The sequence below is a fragment of the Trachurus trachurus genome, assembly GCF_905171665.1.
Source record: "Trachurus trachurus genome assembly, chromosome: 23".
NCBI classification, from domain to species: Eukaryota; Metazoa; Chordata; class Actinopteri; order Carangiformes; family Carangidae; genus Trachurus; species Trachurus trachurus.
In genome coordinates, this window is record NC_139912.1 from 11,611,518 (window position 1) to 11,624,070 (window position 12,553).

At 41.1% G+C, this 12,553-nt stretch overlaps 1 protein-coding gene across 2 annotated transcripts in view; it reads left to right on the plus strand.

Annotated features, from left to right (window-relative positions):
- plxna4 (plexin A4) overlaps window positions 1–12,553 on the plus strand; it is a 233,008-nt gene that overhangs the window by 158,596 nt on the left and 61,859 nt on the right. For both annotated transcript variants that reach the window (XM_083999274.1, XM_083999275.1), the window contains exon 6: window positions 9,635–9,758. In XM_083999274.1, the coding sequence (XP_083855400.1) occupies window positions 9,635–9,758 (124 nt within the window). The remainder of the gene's footprint in view (window positions 1–9,634; window positions 9,759–12,553) is intronic.

The following is a 12,553-nucleotide window of genomic DNA, read 5'->3' on the forward strand; positions in this document are numbered from 1 at the left end:
TGGCGCTGTCAAATGAATAACCTTTCGGAGGAAAAGCTAATTGGCAGATACACTGAATGGTTTTTCTTTCTTTCGCTCATATTAATTCTGCGCCGCCGCTACCTGTCGCTGTGTTCACAGTCATCTGTTACCTCAGTGTGCTCATTACTGTGGTATGGCACACTAATTCTAATTAAACAGCAGCGCCACAATTAGCATGCTACCCAGGATGCATTGTGTTTGGTTGCAGCGACCACCGGTCCCTCCAGGGAGATAGCCGTAAGTGCTTCGAGACATATTGTTGGCAGGGAAAGGCATTGTTTACACCAAGAGTTTCTCCACTGTCAGTAAGAGTGAGATCTAACATTAGAGCAGCCGCATGAAGTGAAAACATCACTTTGGAACAAAGGCCAAGCTAGTAATTGAGTAGACAGACATTTCTGATGTATGTTGTGTAATTAATTTGGGTGTATTTGTTGCCAGTTTTGAATGCAAAATAATAAGAGTGCAAGCTTGTGCGCGATCAGCATGTTAACTTGCCAGGACTTACCATGCTTTATCTACTGGAGTGTGGAAATGTTAGTGGGCTGGAGTAGAGTGGAGAGAATAACCAGCTGGACTACATCAAGTAATCCACTTAGACGGATAGATTTCCAAATTAAGGGGTCTTTCTGGCAACTAGCAGACTTGTGTATCTACTCTGGATGCACTACAGGTTTACTGCACTTCGATTGTGCTCTGACATGGGGTTTTTTTACGGATCAAAACGGCCTGAATGACAGAGAATTTAATCAAAGTCCAGTTCCACTTAATCACTTGTAAAAAAGAAAGTACAAAAGACCTGGCTTTCTAAAGTATTATATACCTCTATGATTTTAAAAGCTGTTGTATTACCACTTAAGCTCCTTAATTTAGTTCCAACCATGACAATGCTCTTTTCACCCTGATATTCCAAGTAGAAGAGTTGGATTTGGTTTTTGGACGGTGCTGAAATGACTTGGTCGACTCTCAAAGTTAAATATTCAAAGTTGTTTCTTTGATGTCGAGATCCTTGCATCCACGGCACCTGCTCTGATGTTTGTGCCCAGGGGAGGATGACCATCCCCTGAGTATGGGTGACTGGTTTCACCCCCCACCCTCCCTTACCCCCACCCTCCACCTCTTGCTGGATGCTAAGGGAAGTTGAGGGAAGGGAACAAGGCCAAGAAGTGACAGGGGCATCAGGATGGAACGGAGCGCTGCACCTCCCAGTTCCCTCTCAACTGTCACTATCATAGTGTGAAAACACACGCACGGCACGCACATGCACACAGCACATACACACAGACCTATCTACCTAGCCCCAACACACACAGAGCCACACAGGCAATAGCTGCACACTAACTTTTAAGTCAGGACCATTGCTCACTGTCACCTATTGTCACCCCCCCCCCACCACACAGAGGGAAGCGCTGGGAAATGGAGACGGACACACAAACACACTCTCACAGTGGAGAAGGTGTCTTGCTTTTGTCCACCAGAGCAAGAAACAGGCAGAGGGACTGACGAGAGAGACAGAGAGGATGAATGAGAGATACGGTGACAGTCAAAGGTGAAGTGAAGTGAAGCTATATGGTGATGAAAGGGACGAGTGTGACGAAGGAGAAAGAGAGTGGGGATGAGAAATCTTCCAGTCAAGAGCATAAATTAAACTCTAGGAGGAGATACTCCAGCTGCGGAGATGAGGGTAAAAACGTTTACACACGCACACTGTTCATCTTGACTATGATGGAGAGCACCTCTGGGAGAGGGTACCCACGCAGGTCACCTCACGTCACATTACATAGCTGTTGCTACGGCAACAGCACCGTAGTAAGAACATAACAACCACGTTATATAATCCAGTAATCCTCGCTGATTTTTAGGTATTAATGTCAGATAATGTTGTCACTGAGATTACCCACACATGCAGAGACAGTGGTGTCATCATTACCCAGGACTCAGGCAGCACTCCCACTTCGTTCCAGAAACTGTGACTAAAAGTTGTGCAGCGTTCATTATGTCCAAACACAGTTTAGTTGGGCAAGAATGATTTCTGTTATTTTTATATTTTCATGCCAGAATCATATAGAACATCTGTGTGAAACCTCATACACATGTATTCACACACTTCACACAGCTGTATCTTCTCACTCATTTAAAAAAAAAAAAAAAAAAAACGCCGTGCTTGTAAATAAACACACCTCAACGCTACAGGCTGGGTATCGACTGGCTGGATCAATAGTATCAAATGTTGCCGTCTGCAGCCGCACACATGTAGGATCATAACACAATATATGGATAAGATAAAAGCCAAATGCACTATTGAGTCCCCGGTTGAAACAGCCCTCCAGTGCCCTGCATCAGTGTCCTCAGGGGCAGTTATGAAAACATCATCAAACAGGGGACTTCAATTCACAAATACCTTGGGATACACTGTAGATGCAGTGTTGTGATAAAGTGTTGTTTTCCCTTGTCAGTGTCTGGGCTTTTATTTTATGAATGTGAGGTCAGATTGTGTTTTGATAGAGTAATAACTGGGACGTTGATATACGAGCTGTTTGGAAATGGTCCAATATTAGTTTTTAGGTCTTGTGGCTGTCTTATCCTGTCCAGACAGATCATGTCACTCCAATATTTCAATCCAAGTACAAGTAGCCAACGATCTTTGAACTCCCATCAAGAATGATTAACTACAGTGTATATATATACCTGTACTTATTTATTACAATTATATATATATTATTAATAATTCATCTTATTAAGATATATGAATCAGCAGGAACAGTGTAGCCCTGCATGATTGATTGAAAATTGCAATATCTCTATTAACAGCAGCTTGTATCAAGACAGTTGCCCTTTTATTGTCTAATATGTTTTTTTTTAAGAAATATTTCATGAAACAAAATGACTCAGTAATTCAGGGCAGGAATTCAGGAAAGCTAATTTTGTAAAAGACATCTGTCGTCACCCTCTTTAACCTTCCCGTCCCTCAGAATCACACACGCCAACATACCTCTGAGCCAGACAGATAAAGCTGTTTAATATAGAGAACCTGGCCTAATGGCATCTTCAGGGGCAGCAGTGGCATCACATATGCTAGATAAACAGTCTAATAAGGCTGCCACACCACCACACTATTCGATAGTTCTGCCAGGGGGTTGTTTGTTTGTAAGCGTGTGTGTGTGTGTGTGTGTGTGTGTGTGTGTGTGAGAGAGAGAAAGATGAGGGAAGTTGGTGGCATGGCTTTTGACAGCTGCTAAAATTGAGTGGTGGAGAGTGAGGCACCAAAAATCACAGCAGAGAGAAACAGCTGCTGCTTGTTTGCCCAGAGGGCCAGATTGATGCTGCCGATCACCTCCTATCCTCGTGTGTTTGTGCACAAGAGAGCAATGTAGAATTTATGGAGGTTGTTGGAAATAATAACTGCTAATAGCCCTCAATTTATTTTTATTTTATGGAACATTTCTTGACAAAATCTGCTTTTCTCCCTGCTTCACTCTTTTTTATGTATGTGTTTTAAGAGATTGTTTTATCTCATAGCTTTATACCTGTGCAAACTCTCAGCAGCAATGTTACTGCGTAATTTTCCGCTCAGCTGGTGTTCTTGCATTGGAAGTACGTAAAGGGGACGGCTCAGAGATTTCTAGACCTGGGGGCAGCCACTTTGCAATTTCTATGTCTTTGGGTTTGGGACAGACACCGGTGGTGTGTGTGTGTGTGTGTGTGTGTGTATGTGTGTGTGTGTTTGTCTGTCCACAAACTGGAGTAACAGGGTCATGGCCAGTGGGCCAGGTAATGACTCTCCCACCGGTTCCCCCACGCGGATTTCTGCTCTGTGGACCACCACTCTTAATGATAGTACAGGGAGGCACAGTGACGTGTGTGTGTGTGTGTATATGTGTGCGGTTACATGTATGAGTGAGAGATGTAGCCTGGCTGAATGTAGATTTGTGTCATTTGACTGAATCTGACACAGCTCCTGCTCTACAGTAACTTATACACCCTGAGGCTATTAGTATGTATAGGATTCCATATAGTGTCTGATGATGCATGGGTGGTATGGTAATTGAGTTTCAGTCGGACTACAGAGTGCCTATTTGTTGTATATTGATTCACCACAACCAGCAGTCTAGAGCCAGATACCCAGTTGTGTAGTACACAGCAAATACTTATAAAAAGTCAGGTGTTTTCACTGCAGGGGGTTTTAGGTTTTATTGTCTGTTTAATATAGAAATGTGTTAAAGATATCATATTCGTAGTGTGGATCATATATATGTGTGAGTGTGAGTGTGTGTGTGTGTGCAGCGTGTATGTTCACATGTGTGCTTGTTTTCTGGCAGCGACATGAGCATTTGATTGAGCTGAGGATGCCTAGACCTCAGCTTTGTAAGAATTTAATAGCTTTCATATCCCGGCCTGCTTGACCTTCTGCATGCCACACATTAGATATGCATTACACCTGAAGTCTCACATGGCCACATACACCTGCCCCCTCTCTTTAGTATATTCTCTCGATGCTCCTGAACCCTGCAACCTGCACCAAACTGATACTTGACTAGTTTCAACCACAAGGTTTGAAAAGGTTGGAATTACAGAGCATTCAGAAAGAGTTGAGCCCCCCTAGGGGTTTTCACATTTTGTGATGATGCAGCCTTATGCTGAATAAAAAAGTACATTCTTACCCCTCATCAATCTAAACCTAATGCCCGATAATGAAAAGTAACAACAAAGAGATTTTACCAAAGGTATTAAATACACTGGTCACTTTCTGCATGACCAGTATATTTTGTTCCTATGCCCTCAAAATACCAAGGCCACCAAGTTTGTCCACATCACTACATTGCATTGAAAGATCATCCCTGTAATTTATTGTTAAATGTTTCTTTAAATGTCTTAGATTATCAATTTTTCATCCATTCTCCTGCATAAACCAAGTTCTGCTCTTTCCCTTTCTCTTTGTGCTTCTTCTGTATCTACTCTTCAGGCATTTACAGTGTTTGTCTCATTATACTGTGCATAGTTCAAATCCAGAGTATGAATCAAATGATGAATTGTGTTGCCCCTTTTTTTTTAAAGTCAAAAGTCGTCTTTGATGACATAGTGTATTAATGTTATCAAACTATCATTGTGCTGATTATGGATACTTTTGTCTTGTGTACGCACAACACGAGAATAACAAGACAATAATCAGAGAAGAATAACATTACAGCCAATCAAATTGTCAAAAGGAAAAATATTGTTTGAAATATATTATTTACAAGACCATCTAGCTTTGAGTGGCCTCTGCCCTCTCCTCAGCCTCACTCTAATTGTATCACCTTATCAAAGGCTGGGAGAAACAAGAGTGCAGATTAGTTTCCATTCAGAGCCAATCCAACCCTTTCAGCTCGCTCTCTTATAATGCGTCGTTGCCAGTCACTCAAACAGCTCTGCACAACAGCAGTATTTACCAACCAAATGAAGACATGCTGGACGTCTCATTCTCCTCAAAAAAGATAGCCCCAGCCAGGCTTTTTATGACTGCTATTTGAAATCTAAATTGCTTTGATTTCTGGGGTTCTCTAAATGGTCTATTCTTCGATGTTTACAAAGGGTGGGATTGTTTCATATTGTTACAAACGATGCAATCTTTTTTTTCTTTCATGGTCTGTCTGGATAGTAATTGAAAACAATTATCCAGTGCTTTGCTCTGATAATGCCCACCTCTTACATCAGCTAAACCGTGTACGGCATTATCTTCAATATCCTTTCACTAAAGCCCCAAATCAGCCTGAGCAGCTACATAAATTCCCCTCTAGTGGTGGGTGTGCGTACTTAAGTTAATCCAAATCAATAAGTGTGCATGTCCTACACATTGGTGAGACATTCAGTCAGGATGCAAGACTACTTCTCACAGAAAAAGGCACATCTGTTAGCTGGTGTCACCCACCAGCACCTCCGGTGGTATATGTAGCAGAAAGAGCATGAGGGTAACAGGAAAGGCTGTAAGGTAATCATATCAAAGGTATTTCAGTCACAATGAAAAGAGGCAAGTTGTGTGCACTAGTAAGGACATTTTGCTCCTGTGTGGGGGTACTAACAACCAGTCTAGTCTCAACACTTACCAAATACCATAACACCACATCGAAGTTTCTCCTGTGCTCATGTTCACTTTCGAGGTAAACAGTTGGCGGATGGCATTGAGCTGCACAACTCAGAATCTTTTTTCTTTTCACTGAGATGTGCTGTGTTTTGTCGGCGTAGCCCTCTGTGATGGCACTCTTCACTGCGCCATTGCAGTGGTTTAGACGTGGTGCTGTTGCCCATCCCTTAGGGAGGCAGAGAGATGAAAAGAAGAGAAAAAGCCTCCCTGCATGGTCCATGTCTGGGATGTGAAAGCTAATCATTCGACCTGTTGGCTATTTCATCTTGCACAGCAAGTCTGTGACCCTGTGACTCAGAGAACAAGATGAAACTTACAGTCCCTGCAGGGTTATATGACATCTCCATAGACAAACAGAGGCTGTCCAGATACTTGCAGTTCACTGGTTCGCACTAACACCTTTATATATGACTAATATGACATTTCAGAGTTGGGAAAGTTTATGCTGGAAGGTAAAACCATAGCTGGCATTGCAAATATCATGTTGATGTACAGATTTGTGTCAGTAAAGAAACTCCTCAGGAAGATAATCTCAAGGATTAACAAATTAATGAAGTAGAAGATGAGACTCCATTTTTTCATCAAACATGGACTCACACTAAATGGAAGTTGGAAAGTAATCCATTACAGACTGATCTACCTTGAGACTGATGTCCTTTTCTTTTGAGTATGTGTTAGTGGAGAAAATGTCTTAATGTTTACAGCATAGTTGCATAAAAAATGAGCAGACACATACACATCCTTATACTGTAATAATATAATAACAGGCTCCAGGCTGGTTATACCAGGTTCGGTTTTTGCTCTCATCAACTCATGCTGCCTCATTATGTCTTGTTGGCTTGTAACTGTATTAAGATACATTATAAAAACCCACAGACAATAAAACTCTGGGCTGCAAATCTTCACAACATCAATTACTGCTCGTAAACATTGTACATTGTGACTCACATAAAAACCCAACTTAAAAATGTTATTTGATGTGAGAAGGACACTAACAAGTCTTTGCATCATGGTTTTTTTTTTTTTTTTTTTTTTTACAACATATAGGGTCCCACAGAGATGATGTCATAAACCTCGGATATACAGGGGTGTAATGACATTTATGAACCCTCATAAATATAAATCTTGTAATCCTAAAAAAGTGAAACATAAAAGTCAAATTTATGTGTGATGAATTTGTGTTCACTGTTGATGCCAAACTTGGCCAAATGGAGTTGATCTGTAACGAACAAGAGAAAAACCTGGAAAATTAACAGTTAATTAGAAGTGATAACATCTTTCACATTGTTTACTAAGGTGACAATGTTCAGCCATGGTTGTGTTCATGACTGAGGGCTTTTCATTGAAATACATCTCCCTCTGTTCCATCAGTATATGACAGCATTTGAACACAACTAATGAAAGGGCAATTGCTTGCCTCACTCATTTGTGATTCATTAAATATTCATTCTTTGTTATCAGTGTCTGTTATTTGAACCTTATATTTTCTCTATTAAAATGTCCTATTACTTTGCTCTCAACATCCCTCGTGAATCAAAAATATAAATATATTGACTAAACAATGTATATATGCCTATGTACTGCAGTGTTTTGTGTGTGTGTGTGAGAGAGAGGGAGAAAGAGAGAGAGAGAGAGAGAGAGAGAGAGAGAGAGAGAGAGAGAGAGAGAGAGAGAGAGAGAGAGAGAGAGAGAGAGAGAGAGAGCTGACAGAGTGCTATAAACCACAGATTTATTATTTGCTTGTAATGATTCAGTCACTCGTAATGATGATTCACTTACAGAAACTGTGCCAGTAAATGCTAATAATGCAATAGCTCTTATCTTTTTGGCATGAAATCTGAGGTTTTCCACCAAAACGCAATATAGAGTGACAATGTCAAGGAATAAACGCACAGAGAAACATTATTATAGATGTACAAATGGCAAGCACTTTAACAAAATGTCCTGCAGAGCATCTTTTTACAGTTTTACTTCTCCCCAGGTGTAAACAACAAACCTGTGTGTGTGTGTGTGTGTGGAACCAGAGTGTGTATGTTTATAATATGTATATTTGTTGGTGAAATTGTGCAATTGTTGGTTTTATGTGTGGGTTGTTTGCCTGAGGGTACTTATATGTTGCGGTCTTATTAAATCAGGGATAGAAAAGGAGGAACAGACAGGAGTGATAGAGAAGCACAAAGGAACCCAAAGCGATTAAAGCCCTACTCAAACCGGCTTAGCAGGGAAAGCTTCACAGAAAGCCAACAATGGTTGCCTTCCTTTAAATCTTGCTTCTTTTTTTGCTTTGCTTTCCACTCTCTTTCTCATCTCACACTCTTTACCTCTCCTGTTCTCTCTCTCTCTCTCTAAAACAGATTATTTCTTTTCTCTTTCTTTATGTCTGTCTTCTTTGCAGCATGTTAGGCCGCTTAACTTTACAATACTCATGTCAGGTCAAAACCCACCCTCCCTCAGTCTTTCCAATTCAGGATAAAAAGCTCCTTGCTGCATAAGGTATTACTGTATCTCAGACGTCAAACGCCTCGAAAGTCTTTCTTTCATTTGTTCATTACGACCTCTTCCTTTCTTTTCATTCTTTTATTTCTCTAAAGGAGTTTGAGGGGCACTCTCTGGATTTGCCAGGCTTTTAATTGCACTGCAAGTTTTTGTCTAAATCAATAGGGGATTAAACTTGAAAAAAAAGTTTATGAGAGGATTAGATGAGGAGAAGAGGGTGTGGGTGTGGGTGTACAAGGTTAAGGTTATATCGCCGTTTAGGCTGTTATATTTCTCACTGAATTTCTAACAGGACGTGTCGTGTATTTATCAACAATACAGTGTTTCATCAGTGTTATAACAGCTACTTTTGCTGTAATAATTGACCTATAAACTCTCCACTGCAAGACTTTGGTGGGAATGAAATGCAGCTCACATACCGTCCTCTCTTATAAGCCCATTGGGAATCACCTTGCCGTATATCAAGGGATAGTGTTTGGAGCAGAGGCCAGGAAGTTCCTCTAACAAAACAAAAGATCCAGCCCCCCCCCCCCCCCCCCCCCCACCCCCCACCCTCCCGGATTAGACCTGGTTTGGTATTAAGAAGGGGATAAATCCAGCCCTACATCCACATCTCCACCTGTATTTGGCATCGCCCATGAATGCCAGTCATTAAGACAACCTCACAAAGTCAAGGCCTACCTCTGTCCCAACGGACCGGTTCCACTTCCACATATAGAGCAACCATTGTTTTAAATGCAACTGCTCCCACCCCCTGGAGACCAGGTTTCAATTCACTGGGCACTGTAGCTGGTGTGTTGCCAGAGAGGAAATATGATAAATGTGTCTAACTCCGTCTGTCAGGGAGCAACGGGACATTCTCTTTTTCCCAGGTGCCAGCAGGTGGACGGGGGTAAACCCTGGTCAGGTTACCAAAAGCATGAATGTGCGTGCGCGCGTGTACCTGAATTTGTAATCCGTGAATAAAAACCCCCCTTTCTCTTGTGTTTTTTCCAGGTGCGCCAGAAAGGAGAAATGTGAGCGCTCATCAGAGCCGCGGCGCTTTGCATCGGACCTCAAACAGTGTGTGCGTCTCAGTGTCCACCCAAACAACATCTCAGTGTCCCAGTTTAGTGTCACGGTGAGTGGAATGAAACACCCTGCTCATATAAACTGCAGTAATCTAAAGGTTTGAGTAGATGCACAGTATTTAACCTGTAACTTTTACTTGATTCAATCATATGCCCTTCATCTAACCTGTGTCAATGCTTTCATTTTAAAATAGATACTTACATCATTGTTTTAATACTGTGCTTCTTACTTGTGCCACTGATAGTATATTATGTGGTCAACTTTAAATTAGAAGTGCTTTAATATGCTTTATTTACACCATCAATAAGGAAAGAAACACTTCAAGCAAGCCTTTATTTTAGTGTTGGCATATTGCTGTAAACAGTGCCGACTGCTGAATGTGTTGCGGGCGTGTAGTGAGAAAATCTTGCCTGGCAGATTGACAGTATTACACACTCAAGCATAATTTGTAATGCAATGTAATTATGCTCCAGATAGTGATTAGCAGCCAGTGTTAACTGTGTAATCCTGCTTTACATTATTTTACTTGCCTGCCAACACGAATCCTTCAAATCCTGACCCTGCAAACTTCCAGTCCGGTCCACTGGAATACTTTTTCAACAAATGTCAACAATCATTAACAGCACACAGTTTAGCTCAGCTGTGTTTATCGGGATTGTTGGCAGCTCGATGTGCCAAGTTTTTTCCCCCGCTGGACATTTCATTCTAAAACAGCTGCCAGATTGAAAAGCTCTGAATGGTTTACGAATGTTTAAGAGTATTGATCAGTGTGTAAGGACTTGTGATCGGCTGCAACAAAAAATCTCTTTCTACAGGAACTAGAGAAATATGAGCACTTTGTACTTTCATGTGTAACATGAGAATGTGATGTAATACAAATGCAGTGTCATTCATTCCATGCTAAGTACTTGTATATCTACATGCATACTCAAATAAGTATACTTTATTATCTGATTGGCCAGTATTTGAGTGAAATTAATCAAATAGAGATCTGTACTGTAGCTGTTTCCTCACTTCATCCCCTCACACTGCACCTGATTCCACCTGCACCAAACAGTCTATTCTGATTCGACAATAATTTGTCTCTGGGATGGGAACAGGCTGCTTCTAATGTTTTTTAATGGCTGTGTACGTGTGCGCCTACATGTGTGTATCCCTTTGGGCATTTTACTGCACGTCCAGGAGAAGATTGACAGTGTCTGAACACATCATGCTGTTTCATGTCTTCTGAGGCTTACTGTTGTGTTGGAGGATAACCAGTTTTAAAGGTTGTAACACTGAATGTTATGAAAATCCCACTGACCTTAACCACCTTAAGTGATGTCACATTTCAATTCCCATTTCCTATTTAATGGCGTTTTGGAAATGGTTTTGAATCTCAGAAGCCAAGTGCATAAATATCTAATGTGATTTTCTAAGGTCAAGCCTGAATGACTATTTTCCACCGTGTTTCTCTGAGGGTCACACAAGGTGTTGATTTTCTGAGGTACACCCCTGCATCTCTCTAATGATATTCATGGGGGTATGTGTGTGTGTGTATGTGTCTGTCTGTGTGTGTGTGTGATGTTGCTCAAGCCTGAGCCTTTTGAGAGTGTTTAACCTTTTCCCAGAAAGAAGGCTTTACCCAAAGGCTACGCCACAGATCTTCCATCCAACTGATTGCAGGGCAGAGACTTCTGGCAGACAGACAGGGGCTCCTCCTTGACCTTTGTGTTATTAAATATTTGTTTGGAAAGATACGCCGAGGCATTCAGGACAGAAATGGAGTCAATTCACTGCTGAGATTAAAAAAAGATAGCTTTTTCCCCGGTTTTCATGCTTTCTTTGGTAATGAAACATGTCTGCTGTTACCATAAGCTTTACTGGGAATTGTCTCTATATGCACATATGCTGCTGTTGTTTATCTATGAGACTAATCATTTGAAAAGCTACAACCGCTTCAAACACATATAATATAGATACATTACTGAATTACAATGGCATATATTATTTCTGTTAAAATAGCTGAACATTTGTCATTAATTAGCTGATACAGTCTGGTTTTATACTTAACAATGAATTATATCATAGTTAAGTAAGAACAGTAAGACATTTGTAGGCAATATTTATGACTTTTTAATCATTAATATGAAAAGATATAAAGTTCAAGTCCAATTTATTTTTTCGCCCTGTCTTTTTTATAGCATGTTACAGCTTTTGAATAAATTCCCTCTGCAGCTAGGATATTCTTTTACCATGGCAACATGAACAGCCCATCATCATATATCCTCCACATTAGACATGGTGTGTTATAAACCACAGAAGGGAATTTGTGTGTATGTGTGTGCGTGTGTGTGAGTGCGTATGCGTGCCGAATGTTTCTGTTAACATGAGTGGGGTTATTTTCATATTTATTCAGCCCTGCTGTGGCAAGGCCTGGCCGTGACTGCTCGAAATGTAATTGAGGAAACTCAGGGTCTAGCTGTATTCCCTCCTTAAAAAGAAAAATAAATTAAAGTGGGAGAAGAAGGTGAGGGGTAGAGTGAGCGACGAATGAGAGAGAGGATGTGTAAGAGATAGAAGGCCGGTCATGTGGTGTCCATTTTACGTGGGAAGCTGTGTATCTGTTCACACGCAGTCCGTCGTCTTTTCATTAAACAGCAATATAAAAACAGCTCAGGTCAGCCCTTCTCTGCCGCTGAGGCAGCTTTCGGCAGCACATCACAAGTGTACTATGGACTGCACCTCAAATCAATGCCCAGACCAAGGCCCAGTGCAGACATGCTTTTCCATCAATATGTATATTTTGGTCTTGACCCCACTCCTCCTGCCTTCCAGACCTCTTTTTTTCTTTCTCTTCTTCTT